Source organism: Sylvia atricapilla, chromosome 2 (genome assembly GCF_009819655.1).
Source record: "Sylvia atricapilla isolate bSylAtr1 chromosome 2, bSylAtr1.pri, whole genome shotgun sequence".
Taxonomy (NCBI): Eukaryota; Metazoa; Chordata; class Aves; order Passeriformes; family Sylviidae; genus Sylvia; species Sylvia atricapilla.
This window is the reverse complement of record NC_089141.1, coordinates 35,551,328-35,572,381: the sequence shown is the minus strand read 5'-3', so window position 1 is coordinate 35,572,381 and position 21,054 is coordinate 35,551,328. Positions and strand designations below refer to the sequence as shown.

The 21,054-nt window shown below is 41.7% G+C and overlaps 1 protein-coding gene across 1 annotated transcript in view; it reads right to left on the bottom strand.

Annotated features, from left to right (window-relative positions):
- Positions 1 to 329: 329 nt before the first annotated feature.
- FAT3 (FAT atypical cadherin 3) overlaps positions 330 to 21,054 on the bottom strand; it is a 326,121-nt gene continuing 305,396 nt past the window's right edge. The window contains exons 23-28 of the mRNA XM_066341305.1: positions 12,243 to 12,396; positions 10,271 to 10,926; positions 8,075 to 8,146; positions 4,929 to 4,988; positions 2,336 to 2,371; positions 330 to 1,745 (exon numbers count right to left, since the gene is read on the bottom strand). Of these exons, the coding sequence (XP_066197402.1) occupies positions 1,126 to 1,745; positions 2,336 to 2,371; positions 4,929 to 4,988; positions 8,075 to 8,146; positions 10,271 to 10,926; positions 12,243 to 12,396 (1,598 nt within the window). The 3' untranslated portion in view covers positions 330 to 1,125. The remainder of the gene's footprint in view (positions 1,746 to 2,335; positions 2,372 to 4,928; positions 4,989 to 8,074; positions 8,147 to 10,270; positions 10,927 to 12,242; positions 12,397 to 21,054) is intronic.

Below are 21,054 nucleotides of genomic sequence, written 5' to 3'. Positions count from 1 at the left end.
AGACAGATCTTTGGCCACAGTCCATTCATGCAGCTCCACTGACTGAGTCAGCCTACAGCAGCTGAGAACTCATCCCATGAATTCTAGAGATGGACATTTGCCAAAAGATGTTAAACTAACCATGTGAGGCTCCAGCAGCTTTATATGTAACTTAATTGCAACTGATTTTACTGCAGTAACTGCAGCATGCGGACTGCTGCTAAAGAGCTGATTGCCCAAGGAAGATATTTCCAAAAAATGATCAGCTGTGTAGGTTACCCCATGTTTCCAGATCCATGTTCACGTTGCATACATATTAAGAGAAGCTGTGCACACACAGCTGGGGTAAAACCAGGCCACTCCTGAACCAAACTCTGACATTTCAGGAAGTCCTCATGGGCAAAGCCATGCACATGCACATCAGGTTTTAAAAATAACAACCAAAGTAAGCCAATTTGGAGTAAATATAAACTGTATGAATGTGTGTTACTCTACGCCAAGCAGAATGAAATGCTACGTAATAAACAAAATGATAAATAAACATTTATGGACAAATAACTGGTCACTTGTCTTTGATGGGTCAATTAATAAATGTTGCTTTTTTTAGCCATCTGATGTGTTGTACGCAGCCCCAACAATCAATTGCTTTTGCTCTTTGCTGACATAAAATTTCATGCAACAGCGCATCCTAGAATGATCCATACCCATTCCTTAATACTGTGGGGAGATCATAACACTGTAACACTTTTAATAACACAATGCCAAAAAAAAAAAAAAAAAAAAACCATAACCCAAAACAACCCAACTTTGTGAGAGAGAAAGAAATTATTTAGCAGTTATTTTTTTCCCCCTGCCTCAAAAGCTGAGTTTTACTCTTGGTAATAAATAGAAGGTACACGCTCTCCAGATTGTCTGTAACAATTTTGTGACATATAATACTTAACACAATTGGTCTCTTCGTGTCTGCACATACAGTATCATTTCTGAACAAGTTAATAATGGGTTATACTGTACTTTTCTTTGCCCAATATATATATAGACACACCTTCAGCAAAATTTCTTCTCAATATTTATACTATTCATTGGACCAAATGACAAAATCAAAAAAAAAAAAGAAGAGGAGGAGGAAGAAGAAAGGAGCTTCCTTTACACTTGTGTCTGGTGCTGGGTCTCCACAAATGGAATGTGAACATTTTCTAGGCTGAGTTCCTCCACGCTTTCAAAGTCGCTCATGCCTACTTCGGAGTCATCAAAGCCGCAGCCGGCTGAGACGTCAGAGGAGGAGGCGTTGAGAGAGTTGTGCAAAGATAAGGGCATCTTACCTGCACTAACATTTTCTGTGTTCTGGCTTGGGCCAACAGCAAAAGTACTAAATTCGTTCCCAGTCTGAGATCCGGTGGTGTCCGTCTCATTGGGGAACTGGTGGGGAGGGAGGTATTGGCTCGGGTGGAAGTGCGGCCGTCTCCTGCAGTCAGGGCTGAGAGTACTTGCCATTGAGACCGGCTGCGAGGGTGGGAGGGTTTCATATTGGTCTGGGTAATCCTCTGGAAGAGGAGGTGGTAACTGGTCCTGGCTCAGAAACTCCTCTTCGTGAGGGGGAGGGTAGTCGCTGTCGATGTCGTAGCCACCAAGGTAGTAATCTGTTTCCAGTTCTCTGGTACTGCCGTGATGAGCCGAGCCTCCATCTGTCGTCTCAAAATTGGGCACTTCCTCAATGTCGGACAAGCGAGCACTGGGCATCCAGTCAGAGGTATCCCAATGATACGCTGCAGCAGGGAAGAGAACCACAGTGCTCTGTTAGGATGAGACCACAGAGGAGAGCAGAGTGTCCTGCATGCACTTGCCCGAGTCCTCACAGCACATTCAAATCACAGCATGCGCCACAGGCCACGGACACAGGTCAGCCATGCTCTGACCAGAGGGGTAGAGGAGGAGAATAAATTGCATTATGATGCCAATGCAAACAAGCAAAGAAACAAAACACAGCCACTCTCAGGCATTTTGCCCTTTAAGATGCTACTGGGTTGAAATAGAAACTATGTGTCCAAGAAATGAAAATGTCTGAATTACCGCTTTTCACAAAATCTTTAAATGCAATCAGCATGCTTACCGAATCTTATCTTACTCCCCTTCCACCTCCAATGACTTCAAGAAAGTGTGCAAGCGAATAATCTGATTGACTGAAAACTGAATTTTGAAACAAAAAAAGTGGCTGACCATTCTCATGCATCTTTTGAACCCAACAGAATTCAAATGAAAGAGTACATGTGAAACAGTTGAAGAAAAAAACCAAATAGATCAAGCCAGTGCTCTGCCCATCCCAGCCCACAGGCAGAAGGTGTCCCAGAAAAATCACCTCTGTTGTAGTTCTGTCCTTGATCCATAACAGACACTGTCAGATACAAAGTGAAAAGCAAAAACTGGTAACTTGGAGCTTGTCACCAGCATTATATTACATGTGAAAATACAAAACTCTGCATGCATATTTCTAAAGTACAGCTGCCACCGTGTCATTTTAGTAGGATTTTTAACTATTCTTTATTTTAATGTACAAGATAAGCTTGCCTGTCAAATGCAGACATACATAAAGAAATGTTTATGTCGTGTATCATATTCTTTTTCTAGCATATCTTAATTATTTACCCTCACTGAACAGATACAGAATTACATTAGAGCTGTAATTCTTAACACAAAAAAGGGCTATCCACCATCGACATGGCTTATAATTGCAAAGTACATTTTTCTCTCACTTGTTCACTTTGAAACAGAAAAATAAGAATCTACCATTCTCAGGGCCGGTTCAAACAAATCTGGGCCCACCTGGGCTCAGATACCATGGTGATGGGCACGGTATAAGAACCTGAATAGAATAGAATACAAAGCCATTTAATGGGGCTATCAGCTACAATGCTCCGCAACCCCACACCCACCTCCCACCTGCACTGCCATGCTAGCTGGTGGGGAGGGAGGCATTCCAGTATGGAGAGGGTGCAGGGGTGGGGGAGAGAGCAAGGAAAGGGGTTGTATGTGAGACAAGAGCAGGGAATAAGCTGCAGCGTTTTCTAGATGGATATGCTCTTGTTCAGCTGCATGTTATTGGGCTTCATGCAAGAAGTCATCGGGCAAAGTCTCTGGATGACATTGCTGGAGGAGGTCTGGAAGGAGACATAGACCTTTATGGCATCACAGCGCATAACTGAGCTCTGTGGCTCAGACACAGGTGAGGGCAGAGAAGACTTCTCCAGCCCTTCTCCTGCCGAGACCACGCTTGCCCTTGCGCATCACCACATGCTGCATGTGGTGATGGTGATTTCTTCCTTAGCTCTAAAGCCAAGCAGGAGTTCTCCTCCTGCTCTGCCATGTCCTAGACAGAGGAGGGCTGGGGCTACTACAGGTTTAGCAGCAGTGTCTGAACCGGCCCTAACCTCTCTTCTGCACTTCTCTCTTCTTTGAAAAGTGGATTTTGCTGTATTTGGGTCAGTGTGATGGCACTGCACCGGAGATGTGTCAGGGCCCTCTGAGTTGTGTGGATCAGGATCCAGGAGAACCTCACTAATTTGCTGACTTGCACAACCTTGGGTAGGTCCCTGGGGCAGGAGCCCCATCCTCCCATGACTCTGTGGCAGTGATTCTGCCCAGAGTTCAAATGCAGCTGATTATTCACCACTTCTACCAGCTCTGCTCCAGAGCAGGTAAGAATCCTAGGTTTCATATTAGGAACTAGGAAGTGGGCAAAGCATTTTTAGTGACAGCTGAAACTGCTGCCAGACTGGCTTTTTCTGACCTGTGAAAGATGATAAGGAGCCAGCGTGTTTGCTTAAGCTTTCCCTTAGGAAGACAAGGTCATTTGCAGTGCCTGTGGTTTATTTTCCAGGTGGTTTATTTTTTGAATGGGACTTTCTTTTGAATTAACTTTGCCTAGTTAATTTTTTCTTTTTGATAGTGAGAAGAATGGCACTCCTACACTTCAGGAAATCAATAAATGTACTATGCACAAATTTTCAACTGGCATCACTAGCTAGGAATAAAAAGTGTTTTTCAAAATTACTGTGACACCAGCTCAAGAAAAAAATCAGTAGTTTCACAAAAAATTTACTTATCTTTATTATATTAGACTGTATTAGCTGAAGTATACAAAAACTGTCTTAAATGTGCTAAGGACAGATGAAATTTTTGACTTGTGGGTAACCTGAGTTGATGTTGAGTTGACATTTGCCCAAGGGTAGGAAAAACGTTGCAAAATAAATAAAAGTAATGTTTATCTATGATAACAAGACATTTCCTCAGTGCTTTATGGAAAAAAGAAAACAGTGATATCCCCGCATTACAGGTTCACTTATAACATGATATGCCTGAGGTTACCCAGGAGGTCAGTGGAAGAGGTGAGTGTTGGGTCCTTGGAGCACATTGCCATGCTCTGCTGGATGGGCACACCAATGCCACAGGAGAGCCACGGCATCCGTGGAGCTGTGCCCACACATCTGCTCCTTGGCAGGGTTTCCTGGGAGAAACCAGCCACCACGTGCTCCTCTCCATGTGACACTACTGGAGTACATAACCCAGCTCTGCTGCTGCATGGAATACTTTACAGACTTCCTGTGTCATCTTCTGTTTCCCAGTCTCTGCAGCCAGGATAATCTCAATGATATGGTTCCATTATCAGTCTATTATTTTCTCTGAAGACAATGAGAATAAACAAGCAGAAACATTGACTTGAACAGAAGAGGATGAAGGCTTGACACCTTTTCTACCACCTCCAGTTACCCACAGATATTGTGTGGTACATTCCTCTGGCATTTTCATGTTTGCTGGTGAACATGCTGATCTGCAAAACCCAATCCCTGCCACAGGATTGCTGGTCAGTGTAGATTAGTGAGGTTCTGCTGGAATGTTTCACAATGAAAATAGGAAGCATTTTTGAATAACAAGAAAGAAAAAAATTTAAATACCTTCGTTTTCTATAGTGTCAACTACATTGTTGACAAGCTGTATGACAGTCACTATGGAAGCTTGCAGGGGAGGGAAAGCAGAAAATAAAGGGAGGGGAAGGACAGCTTCAGGTTAGTATTTAAAATACACATTTATGTTACCACAATAAATTCTCTTAAAAGACAGAATTGACATTGAAAAAAAAAAAAAAAAAAAAGGCTGCTGACCAATGCATGATTTAGGCAGTGGGTTGCAGGACATTTCATTTCAGATAATCCCATACATCTTCAGAGGGGTGATAAATTCCAAACCAGCATTCCCAGAAAGACATATGGGATGATGTGTATCACCTCATAAATTCAAGTAGACTGGTCAGCTGATTCAATTAACCAAAGCAGTACCTTGTCTACCTGACACTAATTTCTAATTCATTCTTGCTTAGAGGTCTCCAGAGATGGTGCCAAGTGCTCCAAGGATCATTATCTTTTAGACCATCAGAAACGGTGTTAAGCTCAACATATTTCCTAAGAGAAATGTTTTACTTATTTATTGTCTGTGCTGTGCCATGTAATACCTCAGGGAGGTTACACAGCACAGCTTTAATTAGGAGGACACATCCACATAGATGTGGTTCCAATTTTGACCCGTGTTTGACAGAAGAGCTTCACTAATGCGTTGTGTGTTCTCTGTAGGTGTTCCAACAAAACAAACTTTTCCCTTGAAATAATTAATATAGGCTGTGCAGCTGTTTAATGGGAAGGCCTATAATGTGTGGTCCTCTAGATGACCTGCATTTTGCACCACCTAACACCCCTGCCTCTGAGAACATGAAATAAACCCCATCAAAACCGAAGGGAAAGCTCTGGAGTGGGCAGTAGATCCTTCCTTTTTCCTTTGTCTTTCGTTATTAGAAAACCAATTGCTTGGAGCAGGCTGAGAAGCAGACCAGAAACATGGGGCAAAACCTACTTTTTTTGTTTCACACAGCCAGCAGACTTAGAGGTCACAAGAAATGTGTTAACAGTACAGACATACGTTGAATATTTTCACATCTTTGCTAAATTCGGGGCATTGGATCAGGTGTACCATTCAATTTCCTCAGTTCTAGTGAGGGCTTAGCAAAAAGAGCCTTGATAAACCAAAGGACCTATGTGTCTATGATCAACATATTTATGCCATCATCAACAATGTTAATTATATGAAGGAGACTTGTACTGGCTAATGCCTAGAAAACATTATAGAAAAATAAGTGACTCAATGCAATTAGTGCTGCATGTCTGGGAAAAAAGATGGAGGGCAGCTGTAAAATATTACAGGAAAAAACTGAGAGAGAATAACAGGTCAAAAAACAGGGCCAGCACACTTTTCTTTGAACTAAGGGTTGGCTCTGGTGAGAGCTGTGCAGAGCATGTTCACAGAAAGGACAGAACCCAGCCAGAAGCTGCTACTCAGTTTCACAAGTCAGTGTCAGCACAGCCATCTGTACATCTGTGTGACACCGAGCCTGTTCCCTCTGCTACTCTGAGAACCCAGCAGCATTACTCTTGGCTTTGGAGGAAGGAGTTTGGAGAAGGAGCCACTGCCCTGTCTCATCAAAGAGCATGGATGCTGAACTCTATTTGTTGTGGTTTCACTGACAACCGTCTAACCTTTGCAGGCATGTGAAGTACAAAGAATTAAAATGACAAGAAGAGCAAAGAATTATGGCTTCAGGAGGCACGTCCATTAGCCCTAAAGTACAGGCGTGTGAGTATGTATATGCTTTGTTTATGCCTGGCTTTGCTCTTTAGGCTTTTCCTCTGCAAACCTTCCCTGCTGCTTCAAGCAAACCAGAGTGTGTGGTCTTGCACTGATCTCTGCAAATGACTCAGATGATTTAAGTTTCTCCCCTCATTCTCCCTGAAGATATGCATTTGTTTGAACCCTGAACTATGAAATGTTATCTCAAAAGGCCATGTTTTAAATGCAGCTTTCACAAAAAAATGAGTGGGCACAGAAGGTCCAATCCAGCTTCTGTGGGTCTTGTGTCACTGATTTCAGTGGAGACAGGATCAGGAGTTTGAAATGTCCAATTAGAATTTGGGAGATATAAAAAGTAATAATGTACAATATGCGACCACTTGAATAATTATTCCAAAGGTAACTATAACGTAAATATGTATCATTAAAATAATACTTATCCTAAAAAGAGGCTAAAGGGCTTTTTTGGTGCATGGGCAGAAAGGCATTGAGAAGGCTGACAAAAATAATTGTAATGCTTCAGCCACAGCAGACCAAAAGGAACTGCAGGTGTACTTTGCTATCAGTGCTTTTTCCAACACTTCAGAGTTTCTAGAGAACAGCTGCATGATATGACTGAGGAACTGAGTCTACAGACAGTTCATTAACTGGTGGCTGAGGAAATCAAGAATGATTTCTTTGTGCTAGTCATTTTCACTGTGTCTGAGTAAGGCTTCCCTGACATCCACCATCCCTCCCCAGCAGAAACATCTTGACTTTTCTCAGTCCCACTGCTCAACATACGTGGGCAGCAGGAACAAAGGTTTGCTCTGACTCTGTGGGCCTCTCTGTGGGCTGTGTACAGCTCTGCCTGAGTCACCCGCTGACATAATGATGCAGGACATGAGAGGCAGGCACTGAGTATGCACCAAACAAGGATTTAATGGTGCTCTATTGTTTGCTGAGCTGTGATTGCCAGAGAGAAGCCAAGATGCTGGGGACTGGCTCATCCCCTCATTGTTGTGGCTGAGCACCAGCACAGTTTTGTTGAGACCATGAATGAGACCTGGCAAATTGCACAGAAATCCCTTTTGTTTGACTGGTGAAACATCAAAGTCGTGCTCATCCAAGAAGGAAAATTATATAAATTCTACAGTTTCACTTGCAACCCATTAGTCAACTTACTTCCTGGCAATGTGACTTTGCTGTATCATACTTTTAAGTCACTGCAAAGCTTGGTCCTGATAAAACAGCCCCAAGCATCAAGATTTTCATTATGTTCCTATAATTTAGTAAATGGAAAACAGAGTGAAAGTTTGAACCCATGACTTTCTTACTTTCGGCATCATTTAAGGGTTTCAAGATGTCTCATAAATGTTTTAATAATATTAGGAAGAGAGATAAATAGCTTTTCCCCCAGCACAATAAAGATGAAATCATTTCTTACCATTATCATCTCCGGAATCAGACTGGAAGGAGCTGAGGGACTGTACTTCAGAGTTGCTGCCTTTATTACTTCCTGAAAAACAGGTCACTTCTTCAGCGTCATCAACCCCTTTACCTTCATTGACAGCAAAGACAAAGCAAAATGGTACTCTCTAGGTATGCACATTATCTATTTACACCATGGACATATTTAAATCCTGCCTTCTATTATCTGAGTCAGAATAAAATTATTCCGTCACACAGAGGACATGACCTATTCATCAAGAAGGCAGTTGGTGAAGATACCTAGACTTTTGTTCTGTTTGAAGTCCAAAGAGTCTTTCAAGTGGCTGACAACACTGTAATCAAGGAAGAAACATCTGTATTCAATATTGTCTTTTTAGATGACAAGTAGTCTCAAAAGCAATGAAAATGATGACAAGAAATGTGGTATAAACAGCTTATATAAGAGATTACAGTCACATTTATCTTTACTGTTCATTTCCTAATTTGAGAGCCTCATTAAAGGCTCATTCAATGCTCAGTAAAGTTACTGTGCATTTTGTTATTCATATCAGTGCCCCTTGGATCAGATTTTAATAGCTCCATCACTGACATATAATAGATTATGCTTCAATTTACATTGCTTTTCATCAGGGACATTCAGTCTTCACAACTCCACTGTTTAGGAATGTAACTGCAACCTACGGTATAAATTCTCCTGTAATTAAGCACATATAAATAAACACATTCAACTGCACATTATATGGGCAATAATCAGGAACACAAAAAGTTATCCTCCATTGTAAGCACTGAGATACCTGAGCCAATTACAAATGAAAAGCTCAGGTGCTATCAACATGAAACTACAGCTCTCTACCTGCCAGCTGTAGGTATTTCTACCCAGCATGGCACACCTCCACACGGTAAGAGCTGATTTGCTCCTGCTGAGCAGCAGGGTATGGAGCTAATGGAGTGAGTGCTGCAGTAAAGAAGCTGCACTGCTTCCTGCTCTGTGACAGCTGAGGTCTGTCTCCCTGGTATGGCTTCATGGTGTGCAGAATTTCATACCAGTACCAACAGTGCCCGTGGCATAAACACGCAGGAGAATACAGAACAGAGCATGTGTGGGAGCTGGCATGCTGATGGGAACTTTTCTAGACCAGATTGCACAGAGCCCCATCCAATCTGGCCTTGAATAATTCTAGGGATGGGACATCCACCCCTTCTCTATGCAACCTGTTTCAGTGCCTCACATCCTCACAAGTAAAGAATTTCTTCCTAATAGCTAATTTAAACCCTTCTTCAGCTTAAGGCCATTCATCACTACAGGTCCTTATGAAATGACCCTTTCCAGCCTTCTTGTAACGCCCCCTCCAACAGGTACTGGAAGATGCATTCCTAATAAGGGAAAGCACCTTTAAAAAATCATATATGGTAAAGCAAACATCTTCCAGTCCACATGACATGTTCTGACTTGCAAGGATAGATGATGTAGGGCTGTAACTCTGTCCCAGAAAACTGGTATTTCCTACCATGACAGAAGATGGGAAGCTTGCCGCATCTCCAGCAACTCATTCAGGAATAGAGGGAGCACTATGTTATCAGGTGAGGAACCATCAGAGCACAAATAGGGTAAGCATGGGGATTAAAAACTACATGATGACTCTGATACTGAATGCAGAGAGGAATACAATGGCCTGAAAAGGTGATCCCATATATCAAGCAGTACGTGATTTTCTGCTTCACTTCACAGACACTGAAAGTAGGGAATATTAGTTCATTTTTCCCTGATGCAAAACAGGATTGCTTCTTAAAGAAGGTGTAAATATTTTTAACTCCCCAGGGAAACTAACAGCCTGAACCTAGCAGTACTTGTATTTGAGAATTCTGCTCCAAATTGGTTTTTTTCCAATAGAAAGATGATTGCATTGTATCACTTGAAAAATGCTCAGAGCACTTACTCATATATGCTTTCTGAACAAGTGAAATAAATGCTTTTAGTCGTACTTCATGCATAGAAAAAGAGGTCTTCTATGTCTGGTTTAATTATAACCATTCAAAATTAAACCAGATCACTTCTTGGAGAAATGCAACAATTCACATGTATTAGGCTGGAGCATTAAGAGTACCACTGCACCTGCTGCACCTGCTGCACCCTGAAGGCAACCCTTACTGCTGGCAGGGAAGGACGAGACTGGCATGCAGTGGTACTTACTTTCTGTCCCAGCATCCCACGTGCTCTTCCTGATGGAGTCACAGTCGGAGCGACAGGGAGACACAGCAGGCAAGTTTGGAGCTACACTGCACACCACCACCCCCCTCCTGGCTGTCAGTATTCGAGGGGACTCAGGATGAAACGTTGTCATCTCCTGGTGCTCCACACCGAGCCCATCCACTATCTTGTCCAGGTTATTCCGTGAGTCACTCTGGAAGCACGGGGTATAGGCCATTGGCCTCACTGGCACCTGAGGAGGCCCAACCTCTTGGTAGATATTCCTGCTGTCTCCACTGTTCCTGACATTCTTGAATTGGATGCCATTGCTCTTGTTGAGCAGGGCTGCAGTAGCCGGATCCTGCACGAGTGTGATGTTGTTGCGGGAATAGTTCTTCCTGAAAACTTTCTTGCGAAAAATGATGAAAAGAACGATTAACACAAATATGACAAACAGGACCACGGCTATTCCTATCAGCTCCTCCTTGCCAACGTAGGAATGCCCAGCTTGTATATTGGGAACCACCACGGGGCGAAGACCACAGTATTGACCCACATAGCCAGGGGTGCAGTTACACAGAAATGAACCAAAGATGTTGACACAGGAGCCACCATTTTCACATTCTTCTCTTTCACACTCGTTGATGTCTTCTTCACACCTTAAAAGAAGAAAAAGAGAGTCTGGGATCTGGAGAACATGTAAGAAGCAGTCCAGCTTGTGTGTCTTGTCAAAGTGGTGCCATTAGTTAACACCTTGTGGTACTTGGCAAATTATCTTATTATTTAATGACATTTAATTTTTTCTACAGCTGATCCATGTCTTTTTTAAAGACAATAAAATGGATATATCAAGAAGGAAGTAAGACTTTAAAGCATCTGATAGATATCAAGAAGGAAATAAAGCATCTGATAGGAAAAGGCTCCTTGACCCCGGTGAGGCTTACTGAATGTTATGGAGAATCTGCTTTTTTGTATTGTTTTTGGATTGCCCCATGATTTCAATACAAAATATTAGAGGGGGATTCAAGGAGAAGACAGTTAAGAAAAAATATAGTAAAAACATCAGAGTATTTATTGAAGGGAAGAGGAAGGGAAGAGAAAAAGAGAAAGAAGCAAAGAGAAGGGAGGAGAGGAGAGGAGAGGAGAGGAGAGGAGAGGAGAGGAGAGGAGAGGAGAGGAGAGGAGAGGAGAGGAGAGGAGAGGAGAGGAGAGGAGAGGAGAGGAGAGGAGAGGAGAGGAGAGGAGAGGAGAGGAGAGGAGAGGAGAGGAGAGGAGAGGAGAGGAGAGGAGAGGAGAGGAGAGGAGAGGAGAGGAGAGGAGAGGAGAGGAGAGGAGAGGAGAGGAGAGGAGAGGAGGATATACTGACTGTAAAATTATTTAGGTCTGGAGATCAGAGGCAGGGGAGAAAAAAGAACAGGAAACATAAAGAGAGAGGAGAATTGGAAAAAACAAGAGGTAGTAAAATGCAGAGGAAAAGGTATAAACAGTAGACAAACCAGATGAGAGAAGAAGCATGTTGATGGGCAGGTTGGGATATTCTGTGTCTACACTGAGTTTATAATCAAGGCAGGGATTTTAAAAAAAATACTGCCATAAACTAGCCTTTTATGTCAGGGCTAAGGTGACTAAGTAATTGATACATTTTTAAAACAAAGATTACACAGCAGCTTCCACAGGTTTTACGACACTGTTCAAAAAGCTGGCAATACTTAAACAGGTGTATCTCAGAGAAAACTGTCTCAAGATAATATCCTGCATCAACAGTTTAGGAGAGTAAGTTCAGAAAAAACATTTCTGAGCATGCATGTCTCAGAGATTTCTCAGCTGTCATTAGCTTAGACTTGGAATAAGTGCTAAGGCTGGGGTTATTTTTTGTGAGGTGAATCATAGCTTTTGGGTAGAAAATGCCTGATCAAAAAGCCCACCATCACTGAGCCAGAAAGCTCCCACTGCCCACCTGGGGAGGGACACTTACGTTACTCCTGTCAGGCCATTTTTGCAGTTGCAGATGAAAGCATTGCCGATGGGATCACATGAGCCTCCATTTCGGCAGGGATTTGGGAAGCAGGCTGTGATCTCTGACTCACAATTCCTTCCTGTAAACTGGGAGAGGCAATTGCAAAGGTACCCTGGGAGGTGAGGGACAGAGAGAGGGAAATTAGACTCCTACCACTGAGCCTGTCTAAAAGCGAGAAGGCCCATTTGACTTTACACTGAAAAATAAATTATACTGTGGGGGCAAGGGGATGTTTACACTCATTCTGGTCTGTCCAAGGGGCCCACACTAATGCTAGTGAAGAGTCTGTCTATCTGAGACACCCAGACAATCAGAGCTCATGTCTACAACCGGGGACCAGAGGAATTGCTGCAGCCCAGACCATCCTAATTGTCATAATTCAGGTAAGAATAAATGTCATTTGTGAACACCTTCTAAAAAAGGTAACAAGAAATACTCTAGATCAAGAATGTATTTCCCAACTTCTTGAAAATGTTTGCTGATAGTGGCAGTCTACTCTCCTTTTGGGGCTTCACCAATGAACAAATTCATCAGCTGAGAGCTTTTCCATCTCTGCCCTTTACAAGGATGACACAAGGGGGATGTGACAGTAATAAAACTCCAGTTTTATAAAATACATCAAGGCACAAACTATAAACTTCAAAATACCAGCTGACCTGGGCAATACCAGTCCTAATCACAGCTGATTATGTTCAGTGTGTGCTATCAAATTCTGATTAATCCCCTACTGCAATTCATCAGACATAACAACATTTATGTGGAGGGGGACCCTGTTGGGGACTGAAGTCCCATTTCTACGTTTTTTGCCAACACAGAGGCAACATCAAATTTTTTTTAAAAAAGGTTTTAACACATCAGTTAAGTAAGTATCAAATAACAAATCTCTTTTCTTTTTCTCTCCTTATGAGTTCATATGGCACAGTTTCATTAATAAAAGCTTTATTTAAGGTCACAAAGAAATCCAGTGAGGCAGTGCATCTCTTAATGTTGTGAACTGGATATGGAAATCTGACTGCTTTTTCACTTGAAAAGAGCATGGAACATGTAGGCTGTGAAAGCCATGAGACGGTTAAGACAATCCCTGGAAGCAGAAGATTCCTAAGTTAGAGCTGTTGAACCAGCAAAATTTTCCTGGACATCTGTAAAAAAAATTTGGCTGATCTTTTAAAAAGTTCCTAATATAATCCAAATGTCCTAAACAGATGTGTAGGCAAGGTCCAAGCTCCAGTTATGGGGTTCATGTACTTACTAATATAGCATATTAAGCAACTAAAACAAGGAACCTTCCTGCCATTAATCCAGATGCAGTTAGATCTGAAATGGTTGAGTGCAACTCAATTCAGTGTCAAAATTACTGGCGATCAAGTTGATGCAGTGGAAATATCATCTCTCAGTGGTGTGCCTTTTAAACATATTTTAAAAAACTTTCTATATCTATACATCTGGAAAAAACCCGAAGTACTTGTTTAGAAAGTTACTCTTTCTGCAAACACGGCAGAAATTTCCAATACAGTTACAAGGAAAAGAGTTTCATGGAAACAATATGGAAAAACCCAGTGGAGGCATAAGGAAAAAGCAATTCTGCATCAAGACTCCCACATCTCTTATGTCCTACATGGTTCAATTCACCTTGTTCAGTTACTCTAATTGAATTCTTTCACGAGGACAGGCTTTTGAGAATAAACCTGGAACTAGACTTGCTGGCATACTCAGTCCAGAGTCCAATACTATTCAATTGTAGAAATGAAATAGATACTCAGATATCACCCTGTTTCATTGTCCTGCTACAAGAAGGGAGACAGACACACTGATCTTTCCAAGATTAGAGTTAAGAAGATAAATTTTTCAACTTCTGGGCTTCCCAGAAAGCATGTTTAGTCAGCATCAGCAAGATGGGATTATTTCTTTTTGTATCTTAAGAATATCTCACTCAGACAATGTGAACAGCTTTCTGGACCTATAGAGATCTGGGTCTGAAGAATTACAAGTCTGTGACTGTAGGCAGAATTCACAGCATGAATAAATAAAGCTGTTTCAGTGCTTCCTTTTTTATGACTGAACAGTGACATCTATAGTTCAAAAATTTACAGTAATGTTTTATATGTTTTTTACAGTCTCAGTGAGTTTAAGCAAAAGGAGAATGTTCAATTCAAATATAAACCACTTTATTAATAATCAATTCTGTTGCCTTATATAACAGCAGAATATATATGTTATTCTATTTGTTATCTGATATTTTATAAACCTTCATAACTCTAAAGTGATGTTAAAAGCCAAGTTTTTGTTGTTTTTTAACCAAGTTCTTAGGTATCCACCATTTGTAAGACAAAGCTTTTGAATCACTGTCTTGGTCTTGTGTTTGTTTCAGCTAAGTTCTAAGTTCTGCAACCTATTCTGTTTACGTTTGTTCATTATAGAAAACTTGAGAAGTATTGATTTGATTAAAAAATACTTTTACCGCCAGCTATAAAAGAAACAAGGATTTATGCATTTTATACAAAGAAGAGACGAAACTGAATGCACCAGATGGGTCAGAGCCCTGTCCAGCAGTGTATGAGCAGGACCAAAACAAGTCTGCTTCTCAAAGCCTACATTTTCCACAACATTTGATTTAATGACGGTGGAACGCACATCAGATATTAGAAGACTAAAGTATTCACTGTATGTTCTAAGTCTAAGGATCAAAGTTAAAAACCAAAAAAACATTAAAACAAGAGAGCATTAAATTACCATATTTAGCACTGGTGTTTCCTCTCATTGGATTCACTGCCACGCATCTGCCAAGTCCAAGCCACTGGCAAAAGACACAGAACTTTTCCGTGGCACGTGCTCAGAGCTGCAGAGCATTCACCTGCCAGGTCTCCAGCACAGCAAAGCATATGTCAAAATTCATGGAGTAGGGAAGAGAAGAGCTGATATGATGGCTCAGTAGACAGCACACAGTAGCTCAGCCAGAAGACCTGCCAGACCTTTAATCCTTCTCCAAATCTCCCAGCAGAGGCTGCAATTTTGCTGGCTACTGCATATTTTAGCCACATGGCTGTGGACAAAGGTAAATTGTAAAGAAAACCCTTCTGGTTGGGAGTGCATCTTGGGTCTAATCAAGGATTTTTATTATACTTTTAATTTAATATCCTGCTAATGTACTACTCATTTCTTCCCTCCTGTTTAGAACAAGAATAAAAGCAAACTTCTCACATTCAAGGATGACAAAAGGCTCTGTGTCCTGTCCTCTCAGCAAGGGATGAAAAATCTCTTTTAAACAATGCAGGGCTTGATCATGTTCACAATGAAAGCACTGAAGCCTTGGAAACTCATCAACGTTTAAGATCATATAGTCCATCTGAGCTTCCTCCAAGTGGAATGAATATTTCACTCCTAGAAATGTTGATCTGCATTCTCCAAGGTAGCAAATTTTGTGATGTCACCACTGTATTTCTTCAGAAGGAACCAGTAGAAAAATTCGAGCAAGCTCTAGAATACACCTCTGAAATGCTTCTAGGGTGGGACCACAATATTCTCAGCATGTGCCATAGCAGCATGTACCAACAGCTGAACTAAGAGCAACAACAAGCTATGAGCAACAATACAGCCCTTTTAGGTTGTATCTGCTAACAAGTCCTGCAGAGTTACAGCAGCAGCAGCAGTGGGTCTGTGGAGCCAAACACCTAGTGCTGAGGACCCAGCACACTCACTGTGTGCAGCTCAAGGCTTTGGGACCAGCTGTCTTTCAATTCCGCCCGGTCCTGCCCTCTGAGAACTTGCCTCTCCACAGTGGGAAGTGAAGCCCATGGAGAGATGACGATCAGAATATTTGCATCAAATATCATTCATGACCTGAATCATTATGTAGACACAGATCTACACATTGTTATTGTCAGGATCTGCAATTGTCATTGTCAACCTTACTGGTTGTTTTATAAGGCATGTTCCTTCATTAATCTGAGTCCCCTCTACACAGTTAAACCTCACCTTCTTACTGTGACTCAGTTTGTCTTGCTGCTTTCTTTGCATGTCCCTATCCAGAGGAAAAGGTGTTTTTTATCCCAGACTGAAGAGCAACATGCAGTAAGACAGGACACTGCACAGGCTCCCTGCCTATACCTATGTTTGCTTGGCACTTCAGGAGCAGAGGCAGCGGCAGAAGGCAGGCACGGTGCAATCAGCAGATGGGTGTCATTATGTAGCGAACATCTCTGTTGGTAGCATTCCCAGCCTGAGCATCTGAATGTCTGTCTATCCTAAGGTTTACTTGGCTTTATTGAAGAGGATGCTCCAAACTGGTGCCAATTTTTTTTTTTTAAACATGTGTGTGCTCCTGTTTCTATCTATCCTATGCAAGACAGGCTGGCTCTTATCTGTTAATGTGCTTTGGCTTTTCCATTTCCCTCTCTGTGTAGTTTCTCCCCCTGCTGTGCAGCTAGACCTGATAAACTCCATGGCCAGAAGCAGCCCTGCCCTTGGCATTGGCCACACAGTATTACACAGCAAGTTTACTGATGAGAACTACTGAAGGTGAAGAGGACCTCTCCCAGCCTTTGTATTTTGGTAGGTCTGTAGTAAAACCAAGCCACCTTCAGGTAGTGTCTGTTCCTCAGCCATACAGTCCTGTCACTCCAGATTAAACTTATCTGTCTTCAAACAGATCTTTGTCTCCTGCCACTTGTTGGTATGAAAATGAACTTCAGTCTTTGCTGAACCAGTGCTTTCTATAAGAGGATTGGCATGTACATGCTTTTAAAGTGGAAATTCAAGATGCCTATAATCATAGCTATAAAAAAGATTAAACACCCTGAAAATTTCTAAAAAAGTTTTTAAAAAATAATTGATGTGCATTTGGTATACTCACATCACAGTATGCTGGGTTGTTTGTGTGAAAAAGCAAGATCAAGAACATCAGTAAGACCAGGTCAGTGGCATTATTACACTAATTTTTCCCTTACTTCTTTCTTATGAACTACCTGACCCTCAAAACCAGCCATGAGTAATGTTGCTAGCAGCATTTATAACATGTATTAAACCCACCACCCAAGTGCCATGTTGCATTTTCTCCTCCCTTTGGATTTTAGCTCTGTTCAGGAAAAAAAAAAAAAAAAAAAAAAAAAAAAAAAAAAAAAAAAAAAAAAAAAAAAAAAAAAAAAGAATAGAAGAAAAGTGAAGAGTGGGGAAAGTGAGATGAGTTTATGCCCTCACACTCTGCCCACAGTCCTTGACTCAGTAGATATTTCCGCTCAAATGCTTCATGTTCAAATAAAATCGCCTACTCATAAAAGCCATTTACTTTAATCAAAGCCAGATGTATATAGGACTGATCAAATTAAAAGGAAGTAACTATACCTATAATTGCAGGCTTTACAAGCACGAGGTTGCTCTGTGGTTGAAAACCTTGGTGCAGTCTTTGCATGTGATTACAGTAAAGCTTTCTATTGCTGAGATTGCTCATGCTGTTACTCATGCAGATAAACATACATTTACCATTGGCAGCCCTGGAAGTGCCAGACTATTATTAAGGTTAGTAAGGTTGTGTGACATTTCCCATTTCAAGACCTTATATTCAGCAGCTTATAGCTTAACCACACTTTAAACACTTAGTTGAATTTTCTTGGGAAATTTCAGTTCAAAGAGCCAAGCTGTTTCTGAAAGTCATGCTGTTCGTCAGGTTTCAAAATGCTAACTTTTTTAAAAATAGCTTTACTGACCCATACTTATGGATAGGGACTGAAAAGTCTGGAAGAATGAGGCCTATACTACATGGCTGTGGTTTCCATCATCTCCCAAGAAAATTATTGTCCCGAGTATATCTTTCTCCTATGAGTCTTGTGAGCTGTCAACCCTACTGAATGCTCATCCCCATCTGCTACCCCTATGTAAGCATGCATTAGATCTCCCCATGGAGTGTCTGGACATGCAGTCTCCTCTCTTCAACTACTGACATCACCTGGCCAACACTGTGGCCACGAGAGCAAGCAGAGGTTCATGCCATGGTCACTTTCTGCTGGCTCAGAAACCAGAGGCAGCAGAAAGGCTTTTCTGAAAGCAGAGAGGCTTTTCTGTACTCCTGGAGCTCCCATCTGAGCTGTGCTCTCATGCAGGCTGAGATCCCCATTCTGCCCTGTTCCACATGCAGAGAGGTCAGGCACAAAGCGCCACTGCGGGTCAGCTTAGCCCTGTGCCAGCCCTGCTTTGGGGCAGCACCTCTGTGGTCAGTCCTGAGCTCCATGCAGCCCAGGCACAGCCCTGCCCTGCACCAGGCGCTGGGAAACTGCTGGGAATGTATCCATCCAAACACTAACAGCAGCAGCATGGAACACACTCCTAGTGCACACAGAGCACTTCCCCAAACAGGGCCATGGTATGGCCCTATTCCCATAACCACAGGATGAGGTGAAAGGCAATTGAGGCAGCTTTTTTTATTAATGGTGAATAGGGCTGTAGGCATTTGTACTGAAAGGAAGATCTCACAACAGGAACACTGTTATAGGGGTTTGTGTTGTAGATGTTCAATTTATTCAAATTATATGTAAATTAGACACGGCCTCTTTGACTTCTGGTAGGTAGCCAGCAACTCTTTCATGCTATAATGTTGGGTAACCTTTGCTTGACTGTTTTCTTCTTAAGTTAGCTATAAATCTCAACTTCCTTTTTCTCTCTCCTAATTGTCTTGTAAAGCACCATAGGTTGTCCAGAACAAAAAGGATGCTAAATTTGACTTAGAGGGTGTATTTATTAAAACAAATCTTATGCCAAATACTCTCTGTTTGGGAAAAGGAACATTATTCTCCAAAAACTGAAAATGAAGGATAATATCATAGAAAATAGTAGTCAAGAGATCCTGATTCTGCTGAATGGCCTGCAATTGGGAAAAGGACCTTTGCATGATATATTTTTGCATTATTCCCCTCACCAAAAAAGAAAAACGCTGCTGTTTTCGTTCTTAAGACAATTTAAAAAATTAAGGTTAAGGTTTTTTTCCTATTTTAAATGGAAGTCAGCTGCTAACCTCTATGTCAGCAAGTGTAATAGTTGATGGTTCTTAAATGCACATTGCAATTTGTGGCTCTGCAACTAGGATTTGCAATACTGTTGGACTCCTGTGCTCTTAGAATTTAATTACGTGGCCTTTCACCATATGGAGGACACTAACAACAGAATTGCTTTGCCTAGTAGAAGCAGAAATGCCCATGCCTTCTCCTTAAGGGCTGGGCTGTAGAACCACCGGCATACAGTCAGGGCCCATTGCACTGGAATTATGGCTTTATAACAATCCTTTATTTACACACACTGCTGAGACAGTAAAAACAGCAAACAGATTTTTTGACGGCAGGCAGCCAAAACATCCCTGCAGGGCACATGCCCCTCGCCGAGGCAGGAACACAGGCAAGTTAAATCAGTTTTGTGACTGCTTTCCAGCAGCGAATTTTGTTGACATGAGAATGGTATTTGCCATTCCAGTGATAACATGGGTCCAAACTTCAGGGCTGCTTGTTTCTCCCCTACCTCGTGTCTCCCCTCAGCTTGAATTGGCATGCACATGGTGTTGGGAAAAAAAGAATTACTGTAAGGATTTCTGTTAGAAAGGTTTCAATTTACTCATCATGAGATTGCTGAGCAATACTGTAGAGACAAATAAAATCAACAGAAGGAACCGTTCTCATGCTTCCTAGGATGTGAGGTGAATGGTTAATCTCATTTATTAAGTACGGACTCTGAATCAAAGCCATCATACATATGTTCCTGTACATACTATGGCCATATTTCCTAGAAATTTCAATAATCATGCTTAGCAATTCTTCCAGTGGCTGCAGCATCCTTCTGTCTCAGAATTATTTTCTTTTGCCCTTGTTTAAAGACCCTTAAGGACAAACATACATGCAGCAACATTTCTCCTCATGCCCCACAACACATCCTGGATTGCTAGGGCAATCTGTGCTTTCTAACTGTGCTCTCATTCCTTATAACTGTCCTCCCATTTCTTTCCATCAACAGTGAAGCCGATAACACCCCTGATGCATTATTTGTGATAGCATGGGAGAAGAGGTGGCTGAACCAAAGCCGAAGATCCAGAGGTGATGGTAGCTGAGACAGCCCAGCATGGAAAAATCCACATTTTCAGGACTTACTTTATAAAAGTGGGGCTATCCAACTGAGAAACTTATCACAGTTTGGCTCAGATCAGTCTTGAACTGATCAGAACCTCACGCCTAAAAAATCTGTTTGGTGGAAGGGACTCGGAGAGGAAATATGAGAGTCAGGCTTAAACTAATGAAAAACAGAAATAATAACTATGAGTGCAAGGGAATTGCATGGACACATTAAAGCAGAAAGCCCTGGGACAGTGGTTAAATGCTCCATAAACCAAGAGTTTAGTGTGAATTTCTCTAGAGAACCATGACAAAACTCACTGACAGTAAGTGAATGGAAAGCTCTGAACTTGCAGAAAACCTCTCTGTTGAGCAACCTCCTTTTCAGAGAAGTTTTATTCTGCCAGAAAAGGTGTGTAATGCTGCAGGTTAATAGAGTACAGGGAATTGGAAGGGAAACTCCTACACTGCAGAGAGAGAACTACCCAAGAGGGAATGTTCTGCATGTGTGCCATTTGCTTTTCTCCTGCTTACATGCTGGTTGTTACTGTGCACTGCAGTAAGTCACTGGTATCAAATCACACACAAACCACCACATAACCACTGGATAAGAAACTCAAACACAAGCACAGTTTAAATCAATGCCCTATAAAATTTGGATAATATTACTTAGACCGTAGAGCACTCAA